The sequence below is a fragment of the Dryas octopetala genome, chromosome 6 (assembly GCF_963921425.1).
Source record: "Dryas octopetala chromosome 6, drDryOcto1.1, whole genome shotgun sequence".
Lineage (NCBI taxonomy): Eukaryota > Viridiplantae > Streptophyta > Magnoliopsida > Rosales > Rosaceae > Dryas > Dryas octopetala.
The window spans coordinates 15,810,989-15,835,625 of record NC_141371.1 but is presented as its reverse complement, the minus strand read 5'-3'; the positions used below and the strand labels follow the sequence as shown (position 1 = coordinate 15,835,625).

General features: G+C 35.4%; 2 protein-coding genes across 3 annotated transcripts; one reads left to right on the top strand and one right to left on the bottom strand.

Annotated features, from left to right (window-relative positions):
* The first annotated feature begins 1,748 nt into the window (after positions 1–1,748).
* LOC147282790 (protein DETOXIFICATION 21-like) lies at positions 1,749–12,577 on the top strand. The gene is made up of 8 exons (XM_086248563.1): positions 1,749–2,015; positions 3,277–3,818; positions 9,071–9,157; positions 9,324–9,380; positions 9,603–9,841; positions 10,035–10,153; positions 12,162–12,248; positions 12,405–12,577. Exons 1-8 carry the CDS (start codon positions 1,749–1,751, stop codon positions 12,474–12,476), a joined length of 1,470 nt encoding a protein of 489 aa, XP_086104689.1. The 3' UTR covers positions 12,477–12,577.
* A 643-nt stretch (positions 12,578–13,220) lies between these two features.
* Positions 13,221–22,265, bottom strand: LOC147282789 (ELMO/CED-12 family protein). 2 transcript variants are annotated; one of them, XM_086247283.1, is made up of 10 exons: positions 22,036–22,265; positions 21,441–21,599; positions 21,239–21,341; positions 20,648–20,760; positions 19,491–19,559; positions 18,491–18,606; positions 18,287–18,341; positions 13,912–14,032; positions 13,575–13,717; positions 13,221–13,487 (listed from the first exon to the last, which is right to left on the bottom strand). In XM_086247283.1, exons 2-10 carry the CDS (start codon positions 21,579–21,581, stop codon positions 13,386–13,388), a joined length of 963 nt encoding a protein of 320 aa, XP_086103409.1. In that variant the 5' UTR covers positions 21,582–21,599; positions 22,036–22,265; the 3' UTR covers positions 13,221–13,385. The 2 variants fall into 2 exon arrangements, with proteins under 2 accessions (XP_086103409.1, XP_086103408.1); XM_086247282.1 differs by having other exon boundaries at positions 22,041–22,264.
* Between the last annotated feature and the right edge of the window lie 2,372 nt (positions 22,266–24,637).

Sequence of the window (24,637 nt, the reverse complement as noted above, 5' to 3'; positions counted from 1 at the left end):
TTTCAATTCAGCTAATTTTTACAAAGATGATCTATCAATGGAGATGTAAAAAATAGATGGTTCTGATCGACATAAAATGATCCGTGTGGACTCCACAAAGGGATCCCTTATTTAGTGTCCCTCATTTAACACTAAATGAGGAATCCCTTATTGAAAGAGAGCTATATATATATATATATAAGAATGCTCTAAAACTAACTAATTAATAAATTAATGCAAAACTAATCGTATTTTCAGGTCACCACATAACTACATAACTAATTTCATAACCTCATGTATATAAAAGTTTTTGTCGGTAGATAAAATTGGACTGTAGTTAATAATGTGCATCCGAGCTGGTGCCTAGTGGTAACTGGTAAAGCTAGCGGCCATGCAATCCATTCCAGTCAGACGTCTATTATGTAGTCTATTATGTTCTTAGCTTTTGTCTTTCTTATAGACCGAATACCAATAATTTGGTCTGCTCATTATTCATTAATGCTCTCATCGAACTGGTATCGATCTCTCTCTCTCTCTTCATCTTCCTCTTGCTCTGGTAGCTTGGAGCAAAACTCAACTACCAAAACTAGACTACTCCCAAAACAGTTTTGGTGATTGCTTGCTAAGGATAGCACTGAAATGGTCAACTTCGTTACTCTATAAGTCCTTGGCCTTGGCCTTTTCAGCAGCCGCTAAATAACTCCTGTGAGTCTCTCTCTCTCTCTCTCTCTCTCTCTCTCTCTCTCTCTTACTCTTTGGTTTTTTCCCTAAACATATATATGATATATAATTTGGTAGAAAGGTGTCCTTTTTGTTGGTCTGAGAAAGTACAAGAATTTGATGACTTACTTAATACAAAGTATATATATAGAGGGCCCTTCCAATAAGGATTCCTCATTTAGTGTTAAATGAGAGATCACCCTGTGTGGCCCACACCGGTCGTTTTGTATTAATCCGAACCGTCTATTGTTTACATCTCTATTGATAGATCATCCCTGCAAAAAATCAGCCAAATCGGAAATCGTTTACCCGTTCAATTAAGCGGTCAAAGTTTATGTGTTTATAGAAGTATTTGTTGTTCGTCCATTTGTTTTAAACTTTGACCGCTAAAACGAACGGGTAAACGATTTCTGATTTGGCTGATTTTTTGTAAGGATGATTTATCAATGGAGATGTAAAAAATGGACGGTTCGGATTAATATAAAACGACCGGTGTGGGCCACACAGGGTGATCCCTCATTTAACACTAAATGAGAGATCCCTTATTGGAAGGGCCCTGTATATATATATTGATCTTAATTTTGCTTGATCAACTGTTCAAGTAAAAGACCGGAATTGTCACAGTTAAAATGTTAGTATGGTAGTTAAGTTAATCATTTAATTTGCAAGTATTAACTTTGCTGTGTCAGTTGCACAGCTGAATTGTATAAATGAATGAAAAGAAGTAGATCTGTCAAACTCTGTTAGACTCAATATAGAATTTTGCAAAAGCCTATCACTTAACTCTCCATGGTCCATAGTCTATAATAGGCGTCAATAAATTAAAATCTGTGTCCATCACTTAAAAATATCTACGAAAACCTGTATAATATAAATCGAGTACACATCTAAATAAGTTATATTTCACAGCTCTCTTTTTAATATATCAGTGGATCATCATTTGAAAATCGATGCACTTTTTTCTTTACCAGGAGAAATACATTTCCAATCTTTGCTAAAGGGAAATCATATATATTTTGCAGGGTAAAGAGAGATATATACTTGCTCAAATGGAAGAAGATGACATTAAAAAGAATCTTCTGGTAAAAGAGATAAGTGAACAAGAGAGTGTTGATGATGATTTGCCTCTGAGGTACAGGGTATGGAGTGAAACCAAGAAGATCTGGGTGGTGGCTGGTCCAGCAATATTCACCAGATTCTCCACTTTTGGAACAAATGTCATCAGTCAAGCCTTCATTGGTCACATTGGGTCTACTGAACTAGCTGCATTTTCACTTGTATTCACTGTACTTTTGAGGTTCGCAAATGGAATCTTGGTATGTTTTGGCTCCTGTTACTTTTTGTAGCTACTGGTATATAATTATGTATCTATAAACAGCTTCACATGAGAGATTGGTTAAAAAAACTGATAAAAGGATTTCTTTACCTATATTTGCACACTTTGCTCCCTTTCCACAGATAATCACATGCATACTAACAATTTTTGTTAGACTAGCTAACTGTATATTAACATGAAACTTGTAACTTCTATATGCTACTATGCATCCTCTGGAAACTACTAGATAAACTGGTACTTGATATATTCTGATATTGGGAGAAAATATAAACTTGTATTGTTCGGATGAAATTTTCAGTAACAGAATGAAAGCACACATCGGAAATATTGACTGAAACTTGGTTAGACATGTTAATTGAAAATTATGAGGAAACATGTGATTGTTTTCTTGGTATTTTAAGTGAATAATTCATGGAATAAAATTCAAATATCTTGAAATAAGGTATGAGCAATATTTTGACTGCAGCTTTTATCTACACTACCAATTTGGTAGTAGAATGTATCAAAAGAAAATTGTTGCCAGATACAACTTTTTTGTAACTTCAAAAAGAAAACAGAGCTAGCCAATATAACGCATTAATGTAGGAAAAAAATATTCAATGTTTATAACTTCAAATCTAAATGGCAGAAAACTTGTTTAGTCCTGTAATAAAGGCCTCAGATTTATTAAACATAATATGCGATTTTGCAGGCCTCATGGTACATTATTTTGCTTTTAGCCATTTTCTTTTATTCAAGTTTTGACTTGTAACATGTGAAGAAATTTTGGAAGCTAAGTTTGTGTAGTACTAAAAAGCTTTAGCTTATAAGTAGATAAAGCTTTCACATACGTGCTTGTGTCAAACTCAAATTGTTCAATTTCAATTGGTTTTATTATTTCTGTTGTTTTGTTGTTATTGTACCATGCAAATGAATAAAATTCAATTATATGGCTTCGAAGATCAGTAGTTGCTTATTATTCAAATTTTCTTTAATTTATGACACATCATATAAATCTATGAAATGCATTTTGTAGGGAAGTCAGTAAATTAAAATCCCAGTTTACATATATTGATCTTATGTGAGTCTAAATACCCCACTATATTCTAATTTATTGATCGAGGCTATGTGAGATAACCATCCTTTTCTGTGGCTAAAACATCCAATTAGTTAATGTAGTCATTGGCTCTATTAAAGCTTCACATAACAGCTAGGGTTTGCAATGTGATCTGACTTATGCTTGTGAATCTCTTAATCTACAGCTGGGCATGGCTAGTGCTCTGGAAACTCTTTGTGGTCAATCCTATGGTGCAAAACAATACCACATGCTTGGGATACATCTTCAAAGGTCATGGATAGTATTGTTTGTGACCACATTCCTCCTTGTTCCCATTTGTATCTTTACAACCCCAATTTTAGAGGCTTTAGGCCAAGAAGAGAATATTGCAGAAGCGGCAGGATATATTTCTCTCTGGTCAATCCCTGTGATTTTTGCATGTGTATTATCCTTTACCTGCCAAATGTACTTACAAGCACAGAGCAAAAATATGATCGTTTCTTATTTGTCAGCATTTTCAATTGCAATCCACATCCTCCTTTCATGGCTTTTGACTGTGAGATTTAAGTTTGGGATTCCTGGTGCAATGGTGTCAACAATTTTAGCATTTGGGATACCCAACCTGGGTCAGCTTTTGTTTGTTATATGTGGAGGTTGCCCAGAAACATGGACAGGCTTCTCAACCTTAGCGTTTAAAGATCTTGGGGATGTCACTAAGCTTTCTCTGTCATCTGGTGTTATGCTTTGGTAAGAATTTTTGCTAGTTTTTTTTGGTTTTTTGTCTTTCCTTTGTTTCTTTTTTCTGTAAATGTGTAAGTTCTTATTATTAATCCACTGATTTTAGTCATTTGAGAAAGTTGCTTCTTTTTCTTTAAATTTTGAAGTTCTTAGTATGAATCCACTGATCATAATTAGTCATTTGAGAAAAAGATAGAGGGAGAGGGAGAGAGAGAGAGGAGAAAATTAACCTTACAGTAGTAATAGTTCTGTTTCAAAAAAGGAAAAAAAGAAGAAAAACATAGTAATCTTAGTACATAAATAAGAAACATCAGTTATCTCATCACTAGTTTGGTAGTAACTATAAGTTAGCTTGTATATAGGTTTTTCTTATTTAGTTAGGAATTAATGTCATAGCTGTATAGTTGACTTATCTTAAATGGTCTTATGTATCCTGTATAAATATACCTTGAGATATATGAAATTAAAACATTCAGCCATATTATCAAGTTGGTATCAGAGCCTAGAGATCTAGGTTTTCCAAAGATTTTTTTTTTCCGTTCTACAGTACCCGACGCTACAGTGTCTCCGCTACAGTACTGCTACAGTACATCATAAAAAAATATCTTTGTTTTTTGCTGAAACCCTAACCTGAAGAACTGCTGCTGCCGCACCCTTCCAAGAGCAACTCCAGCTCTTCTCTTGTGCCGCTGCTAGCCTATCTTCCTTTCTTAAAATCCTAGCTAAACACCATCAGCAAACCCTAGCCAAACATGAAGGTGCCGATCAGTGATCAACCAAGCCGAAACCCTAGCCTCAATCTTTCTTTGAAAGAAATCCTAGCCGCATCCTATGTCTGACGAAATTGTCACTGCCTCTGCCAGCGAGACTCCTGTGATTTCTGAAAACAAGATGTCATCCATTGTGACTTTTCAGGAGACCTCTTCTCCAATCCATATCAAATTGGATGGTACTAATTATCGCATTTGGTCTAAGATTTTGGAGATGCATATTGCCGGCAGAAATAAGAAGGGCTATATTACAGGAAGGAAGGTTGCACCTACAGATCGAGACTGATCCGACCTATGATGAGTGGGAAGCTGCATATGCCATAGTGAAGTCATGGCTCATCAACTCCATGACGCCCAACCTCATGTCTCATTTTGTTCAGTGTGGAACAGCGAAGGAGGTTTGAGATGCTGTTAAGAGGAGCTATCTTGATGCCTTTGACTCTTCTCAGGTTTATGAATTGATGAATAAGACCTTTCAATTGCGTCAGGGTGGCCGACCTCTCACTGAGTACTACAATGAGTTGAACTCCATTTTCATGGAGTTAGATTATCGACGGCCTAATGATATGGAGTGTACAGCTGATGCTGAGAAACAGAGGAAGCGTATAGCTGAGGATCGGGTTTATATGTTTCTTGCAGGTCTTGATCACAGTTTGGATCAAGTCAGCAGTCGTGTTTTGGTTGCTTCTCCTTTACCAAGCCTGGAAGAAGCCTACTCACTGGTTCGTCGCGAAGCACAACGACAGGTCACCATGGGAACTGAAGATAGTTCTGTGGCTTCAACCCTAGTAGCCCAGAAAAGCAGCTTTCGGCTAGCCCCTCCTGCTGTTTCCTCTGAGCTTTCTGCTCGCCACTGCACTCATTGCAATAGTACTCAACATACAATGGATGTTTGCTGGAAGAAGCATGGTTACCCGGAGTGGTATAAGCTTAAGCAAGCCGAGAAGAGGAACAAGAAACCCTCTCAGCCTGTCCTTGTTGTCCTTCTTCTACTTCTCAGGTCTCTCGAGTTTCTTCCCAAGGAAGAGGTAATTTTGGTTTTGCCTTTCTTTCTTCTACTAACACTTGGGTTATTGATTCAGGGGCTACTAATCATATGACTAGTAAGTCTTCCTTGTTCAATTCTCTAATACCTCCGCCTGTTAAGTCTGTTCAGGTTGCCGATGAGACTCCCATGTCGATTACAGGGGCCGGGACTGTCTCTCTTTCTCCTTCATTCTCCATGTCTTCTGTTTTGCTTGCACCTAATCTCTCTAATAGTCTCCTCTCCATTAGCCAGATTACTAAAAGTCTTAATTGTTATGTGACCTTTCATTCTACTCACTGTGTTTCTCAGGACAATCTCACGAAGATGATGATTGGAATTGGTAGGGAGAGAGGGGGTCTTTACTACTTAGAGGGGACCCGACAATTGCAGTCAGAGTCTAGCCGTGGGCTTCAAGTAGAAAGAGGAGGGTCTGAAAGGGAGAAAATTCTTTTATGGCATTGTCGTCTAGGACATCCATCGTTTGTCTATCTAGAACGTTTGTTTCCTAGGTTGTTTATCAATATTCATGTTGCTAGTTTAAGGTGTGAACAGTGCATTTATGCAAAAAACCATCGTGTTCCTTTTAAAGTGAGTTTCAATAAAAGTTCTATTCCTTTTTCATGTGTTTATACAGAAGTTTGGGGTCCGTTTTCTACTCTTTCTGCTTCTGGTCTTAAATATTTTCTCTCTTTTATTGATGACTGTACTCGGGTGAGCTGGGTGTACTTGCTAAAGTCTAAGAGTGATGTTATCCATGTTATTCCTTAATTTTACAAAATGATTATTACACAGTTTAATTCTCAAGTTCAGGTATTCATTCTGACAATGGTCGTGAGTTTGTTAATCAGTCACTTACTGATTTCTATACACAACATGGCATCATCCACCAGACGACGTGTGCCTACACGCCACAACAGAACGACATAGCAGAACGTAAGAACCGTCATCTTCTTGAGGTGACACGGGCCTTATGTTTTACTATGCATGTTCCGAAACGCTTCTGGGCTGATGCTGTCATGACTGCTGTCTTTCTTCAATAGAATGCCTGCTCGTATCATTGACTATCAGACTCCATTGCGGATGTTGTCACGATTTCACTCTATCCCTTCTGCCCTAAATCTTTGCCCTAGGGTCTTTGGTTGTGTTTGTTTTGTTCATGTTCACTCTCTTCATAGGGATAAACTTGATCATCGTGCTCTTAGGTGTGTTTTTCTGGGTTACTCTAATTCTCAAAAGGTGTATAAATGTTTTCATCCTCCTATAGGTAAAATCTATGTGTCCATGGATGTTGAGTTTTGTGAGCGTGTGTCTTATTTTTCTGGAGAGGTTTCTCTGGTTCCTCTTCAGGGGGAGATTCGAAGTAAGGAAGAGGAACAATTGTGGTTGGATGAAAAGAGATTGTGGATTTCGGGTAAGGGGGAGGATGCAGCTGTTTCGGGTTCTGATCTTGTGATGGCTGAATCCGAACCTGAGGAAAGGCCGGCCCGGTTGTTCCAAAAAGGCTATACAAGGAGAAACAAAGTTACTACTGCTGTGCCTCCCTCTAATTTCAGTACTCCTCTTGATGATACTATCATGCCATCGGATGACTCTTCTGAGATCGACTCTGAGGTACATGTTTCTTTCCCTATAGCTTCAGTTTCAGATACTGATTTGAATCCTAGTCATTTTCAGGAAGCTCTTGGAGATCCCAAGTGGAAGTCTGCTATGGTAGAAGAAATGAAGGCCCTCCAGAAGAATTCTACTTGGGAGCTGGTTGAGTTACCTCAGGAAAAGAAGAAAGTAGGGTGTAAGTGGGTGTTTACAGTGAAATATAAATCAAATGGTACAGCTGACAGGTACAAGGCTAGACTGGTTGCCAAGGGTTACACCCAGACTTATGGGATTGACTATTGAGAAACCTTTGCTCCTGTGGCCAAGATGAATACTGTTAGAGTCATACTTTCTCTTGCAGCTAATCTGGATTGGTCATTACGACAGTTTGATGTGAAGAATATCTTTCTTCATGGTGATCTAATAGAGGAGGTGTATATGGATCATCCTCCGGGATTTACACCGAAATAAGGTAAGGTATGCAAGCTGAAGAAGGTGTTTTATGGACTGAAACAGTCGCCGAGGGCTTGGTTTGGCAGATTAAGCCACTCAATGAAGGCATATGGTTTTAAGCAAGCCTTGGCAGATCACACCCTGTTCTATAAACGGGATGGTGATGATATTACTTTGCTTATTGTTTATGTTGATGACATGATTGTTACAGGTAGTAATCCAAGTAAGATAGATAAGCTTCAGGGTTATTTGGCCAAGGAATTTGAAATGAAGGATTTAGGAGCTCTAAAATACTTCTTGGGCATTGAAGTGTCTCGGTCCAAGTAAGGAATTTTCCTCTCTCAACAGAAATATACATTAGATCTCTTGGCTGAAACTGGTAATTAACTCTGCCTGCGAACCTGTGGATACTCCTATTGAGGTGAATCATGATCTGACTATCTATCCTGATCAGGTTTCGACAAACAAGGAAAGGTATCAGAGGCTAGTAGGGAAGTTGATCTATCTAGCTCATACTAGGCCTGACATATCATATGCAGTTAGTGTTGTGAGTCAATTCATGCATAGTCCGAGCAACCGACACATGGATGGAGTGAATCGTATTTTGGCTTATCTAAAGTCCTCTCCAGGTAAAGGTATTATGTTCTCCAGGCATGGACACCTAGATATTGTGGGATACACTGATTCTGACTTTGCTGGGTCCAGATTGGATAGGAAGTCTACTTCAGGGTATGTGTCATTTGTTGGAGGAAATTTGGTGACTTGGCGGAGTAAGAAACAGAATGTGGTATCACTGTCTAGTGCAGAAGCTGAATACCGTGCCCTTCATCATGCGACTACAGAGATTACTTGGCTCAAAATTCTCTTAGGTGAACTCGAGTATGGTCCTCAGAAACCGATGATGCTCTTTTGTGATAACACGGCGGCTATTGAGATTGCTAATAATCCTGTACAGCACGATCGAACCAAGCATGTTGAACTTGACAGGAACTACATCAAAGATTATCTAGATGCTGGTGTGATAAAGGTTCCTTATATTAAGAGTGCGGATCAGCTGGCTGATATGATGACTCATGCTATTGCTAGTGGTCCATTCCATGCATTGCTATCCAAGTTGGGCATGAACGATATCTATGCACCAACTTGAGGGGGATAGTTAGCGTGTATATAGGTTTTCCTTATTTAGCTAGGAATTAATGTCATAGCTGTATAGTTGACTTACCTTAAATGGTCTTATGTATCCTGTATAAATATACCTTGACATATATGAAATTAAAACATTCAGCCATATTATCAAGTCTATAAATAACCTTCATACAAAAATGGTATGGTTTTATTTTTTTGGAATGAATGTCCTATGATCCTCATTTTAGTATACATTTGTAGCTTTTGAGAAGAAAGTTGATTTTCCTTAACAGTCTGGAGCTTTGGTACAACACAGTCTTGGTTCTTTTAACGGGAAACATGGCAAATGCTGAGGCTTCTATCGATGCTCTATCTATTTGGTAATTTGCATAACATTCCTTCCTGTCATCATTTATATTCCCTTACCCCTTTCGTTGTATGTGAACATAAGCTACATCATCCCAATGTTTCAAAAGCACTCTCTTCTTTTTTTTTTCTTCATATTCTGAGAGTTCATCAACTATAACGTGTATAAAATAATTTCAGCCTCAACATCAATGGGTGGGAAATGATGATAGCCCTTGGCTTCTGTGCTGCAGCAAGGTACTTATCATTCTGATAATCGTTTTTCTTCAGAAAATATTTAATTTGCTGCAAATATAAGATCATTGTACCTCCATTTCCTAATTGTAAGTGTATGACTTGAATCATTACAATACTATTTTGAAATATGGTTAATTACTATTGTTGTATTTCAGATATGTTTCATGAAAGTTTTGTAACTTAATGTTGTAGTACTACTGATGTTTGGTTGAAATGTTCTAGTGTACGAGTGTCGAATGAGCTTGGAAGAGGTAGCTCAAAAGCTGCCAAGTTCTCAATTGCAGTTATAGTGTCCATATCATTTGCAACTGGTGTTGTGCTTTTCTTCATCTTCTTGTTCTTAAGGGAACGTCTTGCCTACATTTTCACCAACAGTGAAGAGGTAGCTCAAATGGTCGCGGAGTTGTCACCTTTATTGGCCTTCTCCATATTGTTGAATAGTGTTCAACCTGTGCTCTCTGGTATGAATGCCATTTCATTTATACTCAAATCATATTATAATTAATTTAACCATTATACCAGTATATGATGACACGGGAGAAGAGGGTAAGAAATAACTAAATTTTTAACTGCATTGCAAATATATTTTGATGGAATGCATTATAAATCTTGAAGAATTTGCAACATAAACATTTTTTTTTTTTTTATCAACAGGAGTTGCTCTGGGAGCTGGATGGCAGAGTACTGTAGCATATGTCAACATAACATGCTATTACCTTGTGGGGATTCCTGTTGGAGTTGTGCTTGGTTATGCTCTAAATCTACAAGTCCGAGTGAGCAATTTTTCTATCTTCCTCTCACTCATTGTAGTTGATGGTTATATTTTGTATTGTCTATCAAATCTCTTAATTGCATATGATAAATTGATAATTTGCATGCAATCTTATTTTGAAAAAATGTTTTATGTTTATACACTAGAGAAAAAAGATGTGCAGGGTCATAGGCTCATAGCCCAGCTTCTTATTTATGATAAGAATACTTAAATGAGTTAGTTAGAGATACACCCATTTTTGAGACTCAATTTGATCTTACCTCATCCTTTTGATATACACCAATTTTTTACTTTGCCACGTAGGATTATCCATTTTCTTTAGAAGATTCATTTTGTGATTTCCTCTTTTACCCTTTGTGTTGAAAAAAAGGTAAATTTTGGTTTTGTCAATTAATGCTTTATTTCAAGGTATTTTTATGGAAAATTTATGTAATTAATTGGCATTAATTTATGAAGTTGAATATTAAGATTTTCCATTTTTTATTTTCGTTTTCAAATTTCAAAGTTTTGTGCATTATGTACTAATACCTTATTTCAAGGTTTTGTCATTTATTTTTTTGGTAATTAATTGCATTGTGTTGGCTCTCTCATTAAATAACGAGAAAGACATAAGATATACAAAATAGGTTTTATTCCACTTTATACTATATTATGTGTAGCACTTCATCATCACATTATTTTATTCCAACTCTTTGGTGCAATGAATATGTTTGTAAAGCATTGCGAAATGTGAAGACTAACAGTCTAACACCTTGTCCAAGCCCAAATTAAATTTTTCACGATTTCCATTGTTACTCGGGTCAAAGCATGGAAAATATATTTCTTTGATTTTTCTTCATCTTCTATCCTTCATCATCAATCTTCGATTTTCTTCTTCTTCGATCTTCTTTTTTTTAAACACCAAGCCCTCTATATTGAGTAAGAGGTGATGAAACCATTGGTATATGTATCTCAAAAGGAGCTAGGTTGGATTTGGAGGGATATGTATCTTTGGTTTTTACCTGAGCAAAAGATATCTTCTTCTTTTTCTTCTTTTGTTTTATATACCTGAGTCTAAGGTTTTGGTATTTGTATTTATATATCTTAGCTAGTGCTATGTTATTTTTGTGTTGGACGTTATATTTTTTACCAAAGTGGAGGCTTACTATGTTCATTTATATATATATATATATATATTGTAGGTATATTATATGTATATATATTGACCTAAGTGATAGATATCTTTTTCTTTTTCTTCTTTTGTTTTATATACCTGAGTCCAAGGTTTGATATTTATATATCTTAGTGCTATGTTTTTTTTATGTTGGATTTGTTATATTTTTTACCCAAAGTGGAGGCTGTGTTCATTTTTTAATCTATATTCTAGGTATAGTATATGTATATTGACCTAAGCGATAAGTATTTTCTTCTTTTTCTTCTTTTGTTTTATATCCTTGAGTCCAAGGTTTTGGTATTTGTATTTATATATTTTAGTGCTATGTTTTTTTTTTTTATGTTGGATTTGTTATATTTTTTACCCAAAGTGGAGGCTTACTGTGTTCATTTTTTTTATCTATATTCTAGGTATATTATATGTATATTGAGTGTTTAATTTTTTTTTATTTGAGTGTTTATTTTGTGATGCTCATAATTGGTAAGAAATTTTTTTTTGAATTGGATGCATGAATCATTAAATTTCATCAATAATAGCATTCAAAATTAAGAGTAATAAATGCCTCAAATCATGGATCTTTAAATATTGCTTAAATTAGAGCAATGTCATATTTAGTAAATATTCACAAATTCATGCCTAAGCCATTATCTGACGTGGAAAAAAAAAAATCTCACACACATTTATTTACATACTGGGCCTACTCTAAAATGAGATATTGAAAATGGAGGTATATCTAAAATACTCTACTTAAATAGATTTAAGTTCATTTTTAATAAAATCACTCACATAGTTGTGTTTTCTCCTCCTTTCTTTTCTTTTCTTATTTTATTAACTCATTTTCTTAACTCTTGTGTAGGGTGTTTGGATTGGAATGTTGTTTGGAACATTTATCCAAACTATTGTACTTCTCATAATCACCTACAAAACTGATTGGGATAAACAGGTATTTATTGGTTTTCTTTTAAAAGCCTTCACTATAAACCTACTGTTTTTTTTTGGCCAGGATACTATAAACCTACTTTTTTTTTTTTCTTTTTTGCCAATGAATACTATAAACCTACTTTAATTACTTTTAAAATGTTATTATTTTACTCTACAGGTAATAATAGCTCGTAATCGTGTTAACAAGTGGGGTGTAACAGATATTGCAGAATCTACCCCCAACACATGAAATGTCAGACTTTTTACTCTTTTTCTTTTTCTCTTTTTTCTTTTTCTCTACTGAACTTCATAATTTCTTGAATCACGCTTGAGACCAAATAACTTATTTTATTGAATGTGTCACAATTAATAACTTATTTTTATTATTAATTAATATATGTAAGAAAGTGAAGAAATAGAATTCGTCTTCTAACCTACTTGCTACAACAATATGGAATCAAATTACCACTATTTTTTGGACATGTTTAGTAGTGTTTGATAGAAAAAATTGAAAATACTTTTGAATTATAAAAGCACTTTGTAGTGCTTCCCAAAGAAGTGCTTCTTCAGGAAGTAGTTCCGAATACATACAATCAAATGTTATGTACTAACAAAAGTGCTCCAAATAAAAAGCACTAACGAGCAAAAGTGCAACTATGGCCACTGATAATGGAACTATGCAACTATTTCCCGTCAGCAATGGTTAGGCACCACCAACTATGGCCACTGATAATAACCTTTTTTTTTTTTTTTTTTTTTCTTTCTATACTCGAGTGTCAAGAGAAAGAAAGTAAAAGAGAATAGGATAAAATGGTAATTTAATTTGCATAGATGGGCATGGAGAACAATTTATAGTTTTTTAGGTTTAAACGGAATCAACTTTTCATTGTATGTCAAAGCAAAAGTAGCCAAAATGTAGCTGGGAGTGAGAATATGAGGAAATTGGCCAAGGATGGAATCCCGATGGAAAGATGAGACAAATTGGAAAAGAACATGAAAAGTGAAAACAGTCACTTCTACATAGACAAATAACCTTACTGGATTTTCAAGAAAGAATTTCTTCAATGATATTACAGATGTTGAGAACAATATATATGTAAGAAGAATTGCAAGCAAGGAAGGAAAACTGGAAGTAAACATACAAAAGACTGAGAGGAGATCATCTTCTCAACAGATTGTATGCTGGTAAATCTTTTACACTGGAGACATCTTCAAGTGCCAGCTCGCGCTCTAATTGAGCTGTTGTAGACTTCATAACATCCTGGAAAAAAATAAACTAAAAGTACAATGAGCAGGAGTGATATAACACTTGCATCTTAAAGTAGCAGAGTATGACTGGATCATTTACATTGAATTCCATATAGGAAGCACGCTTTGCAAGCCATTGAGCATCCATCATTTGAAAGGCTACACAATAAAGGTTATCAAATGCCATTTCGTCTTCACTAAGCAGTTCTAGAAAGCGGATTCCCGCCAAAGAAGTTGGCTTTGCTGCAAGAAAGATATAATCCAATTATATTCACTCTTCAGAAAATCGGATTAAGACAATAATAAGTTACTGACTAATCAAATAAACATTCTAAGATCTAGTAATTTTTCATCGACTAATTATCTTATCTGACACAATCCTCATCAACATTGTCATACTATCTTGAGTATCCTTTCTGTCGAAAATTTATCTTTACCTGACTGAAGATCCAACATTTGTGCCAAGACAAATGAAATATTGATGCCAGCTGTAGCAAAGGGATATTCCCATTCAGCTCTGGTTCCATCTTGTTTGTGCAACAATCTTTGGAATGATTCCTATAAGAGAAACTCATTAACCCTTTAATGATTTTTGTGAAAACACAGAACAAAAACAATATTTTTTGAAAGGTCACAAAAACAATATTTAATTATAAATAAGACTGCCTCTTCAATCGAATGCTCCTTCCAAGAGAATGAAAGAGCTTGACAACTACACGTTTAAGCAAAGGGAAATCACTTTTTTTTCCTTTCTCATAGGAAACAATACTTTATTAATCAAAACAGAAAAATGTACATACTGAGGACAAGGCCGGTGTCCTCTAAAGGGAAAAGCAAAAGTCCAAAACCATCATCTACCTAAACCAAAGTAACTACAAATTATATCCAAGACTTCTACAGGATGCATTAATAAACAACAACACTCCAATCTGCGAAAACAACAGAAAATGAGCTCTCCTTAAAACTCTGATAACACTGATGGCCAAAGAGATGCCTAGAAACGAACCCACTCCCATAAATAATTCACCTCCTCACCCCTCACATCCTCAAATATCTGTCTATTCCTTTCTAGGTTTCTAGCCAAACAACTCAAATAATGGTCACCACTGCACACCTTCCCAGCAACAAACCCTTCTTTCTTGCTCCCAAAAAACTTGTGCTTCTCACAAAATAAAGCCACACACGTAGCTGGAATCACCCAGCACAGATTGGCTTCCCTGAAAAACCTTAACCAAAGATTCAATGCTTTCAGACAATGCAAAAACAGATTACCCGCACTCTCAGCATCTTTCTTACACATTGCACACCACTACCTTTGCCATGAGCAATAATCCAACCTAACACCCTTTCCTTTGGAGCTACTTTGGTCTCCCATGTTGTAGAAAAGGGATAGAAGTGAGAAAGAGTGGGATTATCCATCAGCTGCCTCGAATAAGATTTACAAAAATAAATTCCTGAAGCCTCCAATATCCACCTCCTCCTATCCTGCCTAGATGGGAAAAACATAACACTCTGTAACCGAGATAATAGAGATGTGAGTTCACCAACTTCCTTATCATTTAAATTTGTCCTAAACCCAAAATCCAAACTCACAAGGAAAGGAAGAATATTTCACAGACATCCTTACAATAGAAGAATTATGATGTTGTGATCATCTATATAAACAAGGATAAAAATGGCACAAAGTTGTTTCCCCCACACCTCTCTTCCCAAAACCTCAACCTTTCCCCATTATCCATAAACTGACAGCAAGAAACAAAAAAAAAAAAAAAAAAAAACTGGATCCTTGGGAAATGTCTTTCCATAGGCATCGGCTTGAGCCCCAAATAAAAGAACCATCACAAAATCAAGTCAGAACTTCCTTTTCATGTAATGCAAGCAGTCAGCTAAAACTTTAAATAAGATACGACAGAAGTGTAAGACAAAATGTCCTTCAAGCATGATGCATGAGAAGCAAGGAATATCTAGAGGAAGTCAGACTAAAATATAAGAGGGTCAATATGGAGGAAGTGGTAAACTTCAAGTTAGAACAGGAAAAATCAGCGTCATCTTCCAGACAAATAACCCAAGAAGAGAAAACAGCCCCTACATCCAACACCAAAAGCATGTATCTCTCTGTAGTAATGATTTACTTGAACCCTTCTCTTCTTAGATGTGAAGGTAAAATCATAAAAATAGTACTAATTAACCAAAATATCAGAGAGGGTCAGACTTCCAGTTTATCTCAGGCTAGCAACCAAAATAGCACCAAGATATGCCTTAATACCACCACTAAAAGTAGGAAGCTGCAACTGTCATATGATAACACAAAATACAGCTGGGACAGTGCAAACTTAGTAGAATTGCTTTTGGGGCCTCGGATTAGCATTTAGACTGAACAATTGAGGGAGGCACTAAGTATAGGAGTTGTACAGTTGCACCATTCAGTCAAACAATATTTAAACACTGTATGAGCGCATTTATAAAATCAGAGCCAAAATGCATACACAACCTTACATTCTTCACTGGTGAATACATGCTTGAAAGACATTAAAACTATAATCCTTGAGATAAGAAAAATCCAATGTTCATTAAGGAGGTATGCATATAACTAACAAATTCAGGATATAAAAGCATAATATTTAAAAGAAATACTGATTCTAATGAACTGCTCTTTTTTTTTTTTTCTATTTATAAATGAGAATCAGGAAAGGCTAAAGTAACACCTAAGGTAATTTTAATTCACCGTATAATAATTTACAAACTAATTAACTTACATTGAAAATACTAAAAAAAAAAAAACATCACTAATCCCCCAACAGAACAGCAGCCTCCAGTCAGCAAAGATTACACAAAAAGGAATTTCCCAAAATTCTGAAGATATTGAAGCCTGTAGTGATGCCCAAACACAAAAATTATCCCATAAAATCTCCACCTCCTCTTCCCTAAAACTATCAAATATCCTCCAATTACATTCCAACAAAATTACCAACACACAGCCATCACACCGGATCTCCATAAAATTTCACCCTTCTTTCTACCACCAAAAATCTTGTGCCTTTCAAAAAATAAGGCAGTACATGATGCTGGAACCCAACTCAAACTAGCCTATGAATCCTATGAGAAAAAAACCCAAGCTAAAACTTGTACCTTAGGTGGTACTTCAGCCTTCCAAATCATATAAGAGGGATTGAAAGAAGAAAGAAAATGATTGTTCATCAACTTCCTTGCATAGGATTTGCAAGAAAAAGGCTTGAGAAGTCTTAACTTCTAACTCCTCCTATCCGAACTAGATGATACCAAGGTGATATTCTCTAACACTGAAAGGAATGAGGAAAATTCCCGAATTCAAAGTCAATTAAATTTCTGTGAACTCAAAATACAACTCAAAGGAAGGGAAGAAAGGAATTTGCAAGGAAAGGTAGTACACAAAGCTGTTTCCCTAACTCAAAACCTTACCCTTTCTTCATTTCCCAACACAAAACGACAACAAGAAAAAGAAATTGATACATTGAGAAATGTATTTCTATGGGCAGTGACTTAAGCCCCTGATCACTACCTTGAAGTTCCAACCATTCTCATGCAATCCATATTTTATTCTTATGATAACATTCTACAAAGGTATCCCACCAAAGGGAATCTGCACAACCATTTCCCAACTACTGCCTCACCTCTTTTCACCAAACTACCCACTTCTAAACCCTCTTTTTCCTTTACTCTAGATACAAAATAACATCTAAGCGGATGGTCCTTCCTCCCCTCCTCAACACTTTCCCATCAAAAATTGCTCATCAAACTCAGGATCATTTTGTCTTATCTTCAACCCAAATAAGGCACAAAAAGGTTCTACCACCGTTAACAAATTGCTCATTCTGCTCTTCCCCCAAATGAGAAAAGATTGTATCATTCGCAATATGCAAATGAGAAATTTACACTCCACAACCAACTAAAGTGGACCCAAACTATAAGGAAGAAAAATAAATATAGCCAAAGTTTATCCATGCAGTAATCCGTGTTTATTGCACTTTTTTTATAAGAAACACAATGTCATTACAAAGAAGATGAAGTTATAACAAATGGGACAAGGTGTCCCCTGACAGATCTTCCTTTTAGACTACATCTATAACTAGAAAAACAACAAACAAGACTTACATGACAACAGCATTCCATTCAGAATAAATTGCATGAAAGGACCAATCCCTAAATTCAAAGGAAACCAAAGCCCACAATGACGTCCATAATCAAACTCTAAAGGTCCCCCCTCCTCCTCCTTCCTCCTTAAAAAAATCCTTCGATTCTCCTTCCAAATCACCCAAAAGAATGCTAACATAGCACATCTCCCAAGCACCAAACCCCTATTCCTTCCTCCAAAAACTTTCGACTTTTCACTCCACACCATATCACAAGAATCTGGAATGACCCAGCTCAAGCAAACCACTCTCATCAACCTCATCCACAAAGGAAAATGCAAATGGGCAGTGAAGCATTAAATGGTTGAAACATTCAGCATATCTTCTACACATTACACACCATTGAGGAGAAACACACCAAAAAGGTCTCCTCCTTTCACCGTGTTTATTTCAATTGATACAATCACTTTCGGACTAGGACAAATGAAATCACATAATTACAAGAACAATGAAAGGACCAACGAAATTAAATGGTCCAAACTTAATGAAATAAAGAAAAGGATAAATCTTAAAGGAAACAGGGGAAGTCTAACAGAGATACATAATTTTTTATAATCTGATATTGAGATTTATGTTGAAAACATGAAATAGAACTAGTGGCCTAATATAACTGGTAAAGAAATTAAGAGAGAAAGAGACAAACCGGATACTGTTGAGCGAAAAAGATGAGATTCTCCAATGATATAAACCCCCCACCTCTACAGATAAGGCAGAAAATTTCTCATTACCAATTTATTTAAAAAATAAATCTAAAAAAACAAGTAAACAGAAAATGAATTAAAAAAAATTTAAAAAATGGCAGATGTGACTCACTTTATGTTACTCTAATCTTGTTTCATCTACTTACCTAAAATCTGTAGAAGGATCAGAACCTTGCCAACCCATCTCTTTCCAAAGCTCTGATTTAAGAGGTGGGATCTCCCTATCCGGATAAGCCAACCTCCATAACTGTTTAAGTGCATCCTGCAATCCACATACGTAATTTGTCTTAAATATTGGAATAAAATTAAAAGCAATTACTCCTCTAAGGTTTAGTGAAAATACAGAGAACGCTTCTTATTTTTAGAAATACCTAAGGACCTTCCCGGGACTGTGAATTTTATAACATTTGTGGCTCTTCAACGTTTCATGTATAACTGAATTCAAAATGTTTATCATCTAAATAAGTATTCTCAATATTTTTGTCATAACCATTCTAAATAAAAATTTTAAAACTGCAATTTTGCATCCAACGGTGAAACAACCATTAAAACCCATCTTAAATTAAAAATTGTATATCTAGTACAAAAATTTACAAAATCAACAATGGGAGGTTAGAGTAATTTTTGAAAGCTGCATCCGATATTTCCCCTAAACTCAGAGAACTACTAAGATATTTATGCTAGACATAATTGACCGGTAGGCAAAGCTTTTTTCAGTTGGAGGGTACACCAGTGAGAAAACAGGGAAAAGGGGCATAGTATGAATAAGCATAAACTTTTTGTTTTTTGGAATCACAACAATTTTTTAAGGCCCGATCTGCTTGACACCTTCACAACACAGTGCGGACATGCAGACATGTCCATCTAAGGAATGAATTGTATATATAAAATTTGCTAGTATGGCTTCCTAAATAAAAAGAAAATCATTCCTAAACCATCTTTTTTTGGTCATGAGAAGTAAACCATCTAACTTTGAACAATTAATTTCTACAACAAAAAAAAGAGAGAGTATATTATTGGGCATTGTGTGAATGAAAGGTTCAACCAAAATAGAATATACACATAAAAACATAATAGTATTAATAACTCTAAATCTTTATATTTGATATAGTGGTAATACTGATGTAAAGTGGAAAGAAGACCTACTTGATGCTCCACACGAGAACCATCAAAGGGGACTTCAAGCCTTTGCCGTAGATTTCTGAGTCTTGCTTCCTAGTGGACAGAAATACCAATAACAAGTCAACCCTGTACTCAAAAAATATGTAATATGCAAAATATACAAGCCAACTATGTAAGAGGTAGAAAGTAAGTGTTATCTCACTGTTCCCAAAAGCCTTAGTGTAGCTTATAAAATGCATCTCATATTTTTACTAAACAGAAAATACTACTGGAGGCTCAAGAGCAAAGAGATCCACTAGTAAAATTACACAATCCTCAAAGCCCAAAAACAAAAGAAAATTGAAAAACGAAATAAGAAACTACCAACTTACAAAGCAATGGGCAACAAGAACGACTGTATTTTTCCATCACATATCAACCCATAGTGATGAAGAATTTCACAGTCCAAACTCTAATCCCCCGAAGTTAGCAAGCCAGAAAAGAAAAATGCAGACTTAACAAGCATGAAGGAACACCATTGTGTCCTAATGGAAACCCCTAGAGCCTATAAATTATAAACTAATGTTTCAAAATTATGCCATGCAAAATGTACATCAGTACCCTCCTGATTGAAAGAAGATAAATTAAGAGTACAACATGAATTATATTAATGAAAATGAGAACTGCTGAATCGTTTCTCATCTTTCCACCTCAGATGGTCTAGAATTAAAACATATGTCAAAGATATATACAATCATTCCCAATTGGCATCACCACCCCTTTGAACAGACATAAGTATTTTACACTCATCCTAATGCAAAGCTTTTTCAACTGGAGTACCAGTGTACCGCCAATGAGAAAACATGAAAAACAGTCTTATTAAGGATAAGCCGACTTTTTTTTTTTTAAATCACAACAATTGTTTATAGAGTGAATCACCTCCTCACTCCAAAAAACTTTTTCACAAGATATCAAATCCATTGATAAATATAAGAAGATAGTGAGCCTATAAAGTAGCCCATATCACTTGACAATACCACCAACAACAACAAAAACATATATCACAAAGATAAACACATTTGATAAAATAATATTAGACATTTGAAATGTAAGGCTACGTATTAATTGTTTTCATTTATCTAGGATCTCAACTAAATATAAATTGGAAGGAGATAAAGGTAAGATCATCTTATTGGACATACTTGTAGAGGACTAAGGGGAGGTGCAAGAAGCTTCGTGCTTTGTCCGTTTTGTATAGTTGAAGGGAACGTCAAAATTCGTCCAATTAGCGATCCAGATCCAATGACAATAGTTGCTACAAAGACCATGATGGAAAAAATTAAGTTACAAAACTAAAAATATATTCCCACCATGAAAACTATAGACAAAAACCACTAAATCACAATATCTCCAGTCACATAGAATGAACAGTATGCAAGTAGATGCCTATGAGCAGGATCCTAAGTACCCTTGCAAACAACAATGAAACTGTCTCTTATCAGTTTTAACTGCGGTTCTTTACCTCATTGAATGAATAAGTTTCTACCAATGAAAGATAATTCAGTAATTTGAAACTTGAATTCAATGAAACATTAAAACAACTGATCAGCAATCATATTCACTTCCTAATTAAATGGTTTCATTATCAACTGGGACCTTCCTGAGCATGATTCTACAATCAGTTCAAGAATAAAATAAATTTAACAGATTCTGCTACTTAGCTAGATCATGTTATAAATATGTTGGCTGAATAATATGTCATGCCTTATTGAAAGTGTTGAAAAAATCCATACCTAACCACTGTGCCCACTGTGCAATCAACTGAGAAAACAGAAAGGTCCAATGGAGGTGTTCCTTTCTCCGCCCATCATCCCATAGCTCTTCAAGTGTGCTTTCCTATAGTACATCCCAAAAAGATATCAACCACGAAAGGCCAAAGAAAATGATTTAACAACAGAAATTGCATCCATGTAAATGAACAAATAAAGGCCTCACCTCTGCATGCCTCTCTGCATAATGATAATTCCCCAGTAGAGGCTCATCAAGACCATCTGCCCCGGATGTCTCCAAATGCTCATGCTTTTTCCCGTCAACATCCCCGTGATGAAGCCTTTTCCTCAAAGTTCTCGATGACATGACGGTTCTTATATCTGCCTGCATTTTCAAATAAATCATTTCATCAAGAGAATCATTATGAGCTAACTGCAGCATCCTCATGTATATGACAAATTCTCAGTAAACAACCCAATGACAGATTCTCTCCAGATTTCCATTAAAGCAACAGCATGCCACCAAATTCAAAACCAAATCATACCCATAAATATATAGCCGATATTCACCTACTGTATTACATACTGTAAACAACTACAACTTCATACTAATCAACTTTGATTGACAAAAAAAAAAGAGACATACTAATTAACTAGTGCATACAGTGTCACAGTTACTGTGATATATAGACGACATATTTAAAATCAAGAAACCCTAAAACTGAAAGTTTGGGATTCAGCTTTGAATATCATATGGGTTTGTGTCGTTAGTCAATTCAAAGACATAATTTGCAAAGGAGACAGAGGGTTGCTATTGCTACCTTACCTTTGGCTTTGGGCTTTTGCAAAGGATCCCAAACTGAAAAGCTTTTGTTCCTTATTTTGGCTAACAATCCAATAGCTTTTAGTTTTTCCCTCTCTGAACGAGTTAAATCTTTGAGCAAATATCCAATCCAAATGCTCTACGTGACTTTCTGAATTCTGAGTTTGACCCCAATTCAATGTGAGAGCACCACCGACGTGACGTGACAAACCAATAACGTGTTAGCCTGTACCCCTTTTTTTGTTTTTTGTTTTTTTGGTGTTAAAACGTACTGACCAAGAATTTAGAAGAGTTCAGCTCACTTAACAGCTGCGACTATTAGTTAAAAGTCGAACTAAAATATTTTTTTGGCTCAAAAGCATCAAGGCAGGTAAAATTTATGGTGAATCTTTTAGGTCCGGTATACCGGTCCAAAATATTTATTTGGTGTGCAAAATCTAGTTCAGGACATTATTGGTTACCAAAAAATATATATATATTTTTGGCTCAATTACAATATGGAAAATTCTAGCTATATCTAATAATCTTCTTTTCTTATCCAACGTAAATATTGAACATGAATAGATCATTTTGTCCCACTATAAAATTACTATTAAGGATAAATTATATTTTAAAAAAAAAAACTCAATTTTCTCTCCATTCCCAACTCTTTAGACCCAACAACTTCAGTCTTCATCAATCTCACTTTTACTCACACTCTCAAAACACACTTTGAACCTCACCTTTTAACAAATATCAAACCCTAAATAATTTTGAAAACCATAACATCAAAACAAGGCTTTTTAGGTGAATGGATGGTGAAATAGTTCCTTATGAGCTTTCAAATGAGGTATGTGTGCATATATTTTTAATTTTTCTGTAGTTTTTCATGTTTATGACGTCTTGGGAGATTGCTGGTTCGCGATTCGTTTGGTGGACCAGGACCGAACACGATAACCATTTTCGACGGATGCAACCGAATATTTAAAACTAATTCTATGGACATCTGACGAACAATGCGTTTGAAAATTGTCCCAGGTTGTCTATTCGGAGTATGTCAACCGAATATATGTAATTTGTTCGACTGCCATACTCCAAAAGTACAGACTTTGTTCAGTTTCATGAAACTGGATACTGGGAGTGCCCAAGGTGTCTGTCCAGAGGATGGTAATCGAATATATGTAACTTGTTTGGCTATCATGCTCCAAATAGACTGACTCACACACTGGGAGTTGGCTTTCATTTTTCTGTTTTATTTTGTAGGAGGAGGAAGAGGGTGAGCAAGCAGAAGGTGATGCATCTACTCGAGGTAGCTCAGTTGGAACTGAACATGCCGACCACACTAATTAATGAATTCATGACTGATAAGGTACCAATTGAAACCAACTTAAAGCATGTACCTTTTCCAAAAAAAAAAAAATTTTATGTTAAAACTTACTATCTAAGAATTTAGAAGAGGGCAACTCACTTAACAACTACAACTTTAGTTATAACTTATATCGAACCAAGATATTTTTTTGGCTCAATTACAATATCTTACACTAGGGTTGCAAGTCAGGCAGGTTGGGCGGGTTGAAAGGTCAACTCAAGCTCAACCCATACTTTATTTTTCGGGTTCGGGTTTACCCGGAGGAAAATGTTAAGTGTACCACATTTTGGTACCATCTTGTGTTCACCTTTCTAATAAAGGTGAGACCTACCAATACAAATAGGTTTCACCTCTATAAGAGAGGTGGTACACAAGATGATACCAAAATGTGGTACACCTAGCATTACCCTTAGGCAGGTTGCAAATTAGTGAGCCCAACACAACCCAACCTTAATTCGGGTTGGGCTTAGATTGGGTTCGGGTTGCCCAATTTCCTTAGGTTGGACTAATCCCGCAAAATCAAGGAATGAGTTGGTTTCAACTTGTGAAAAAAAGAATCTCGATAAAACCCCCAATTAATTAAGGATCATAGTTCAAAACTTCAAATATCAACCAGGTTCAAATAAAATCAAGCAATATCTTCAAGGCTTCAACATGAAGAGAAAATAATAATAACAACATCATAATCATATTGCTACCAAACACCATAGTTTAGGTTTTATTCCAAACAAAAATATATAAGTTAGAATAGATATTTCGACCTCCTTTAAAATCTCTAGTTACTCTTCAATAACAATATATCAACTAAATATTATATTACTTATTTAAACTAAAATGTAATCTACTATATAGATTATAGTATAATACTAATACAAATCGGGTTGGAATTTGAGCTCGGGTTCGGGTTCGTAAACAAATATATATTTCAAGCACGTCCATTAATTATAAAAAAAATGCAAACAAGGAGTAAAATTTTGGTTTCGAGAAAATTTTCAATGGAAATTTTTGCCGATTTTGACAAAATTAGACAAAAACGATGAAAATTCATGACCATATGTTTATTTAACATATTATCTACTACATTGAAGAAACCAAATTATAAAGTAGGTTTCATATGATATAAGGTAAATATAATGCACATTGGAGACAAATACTGTTAAAAAAATGGGTCACTAGTTGTCCTTAAAACATATGTGGACAAATAAGAAAATGACATGTATTGTTATTTTCTAAACCCCTTAACTCAATAACC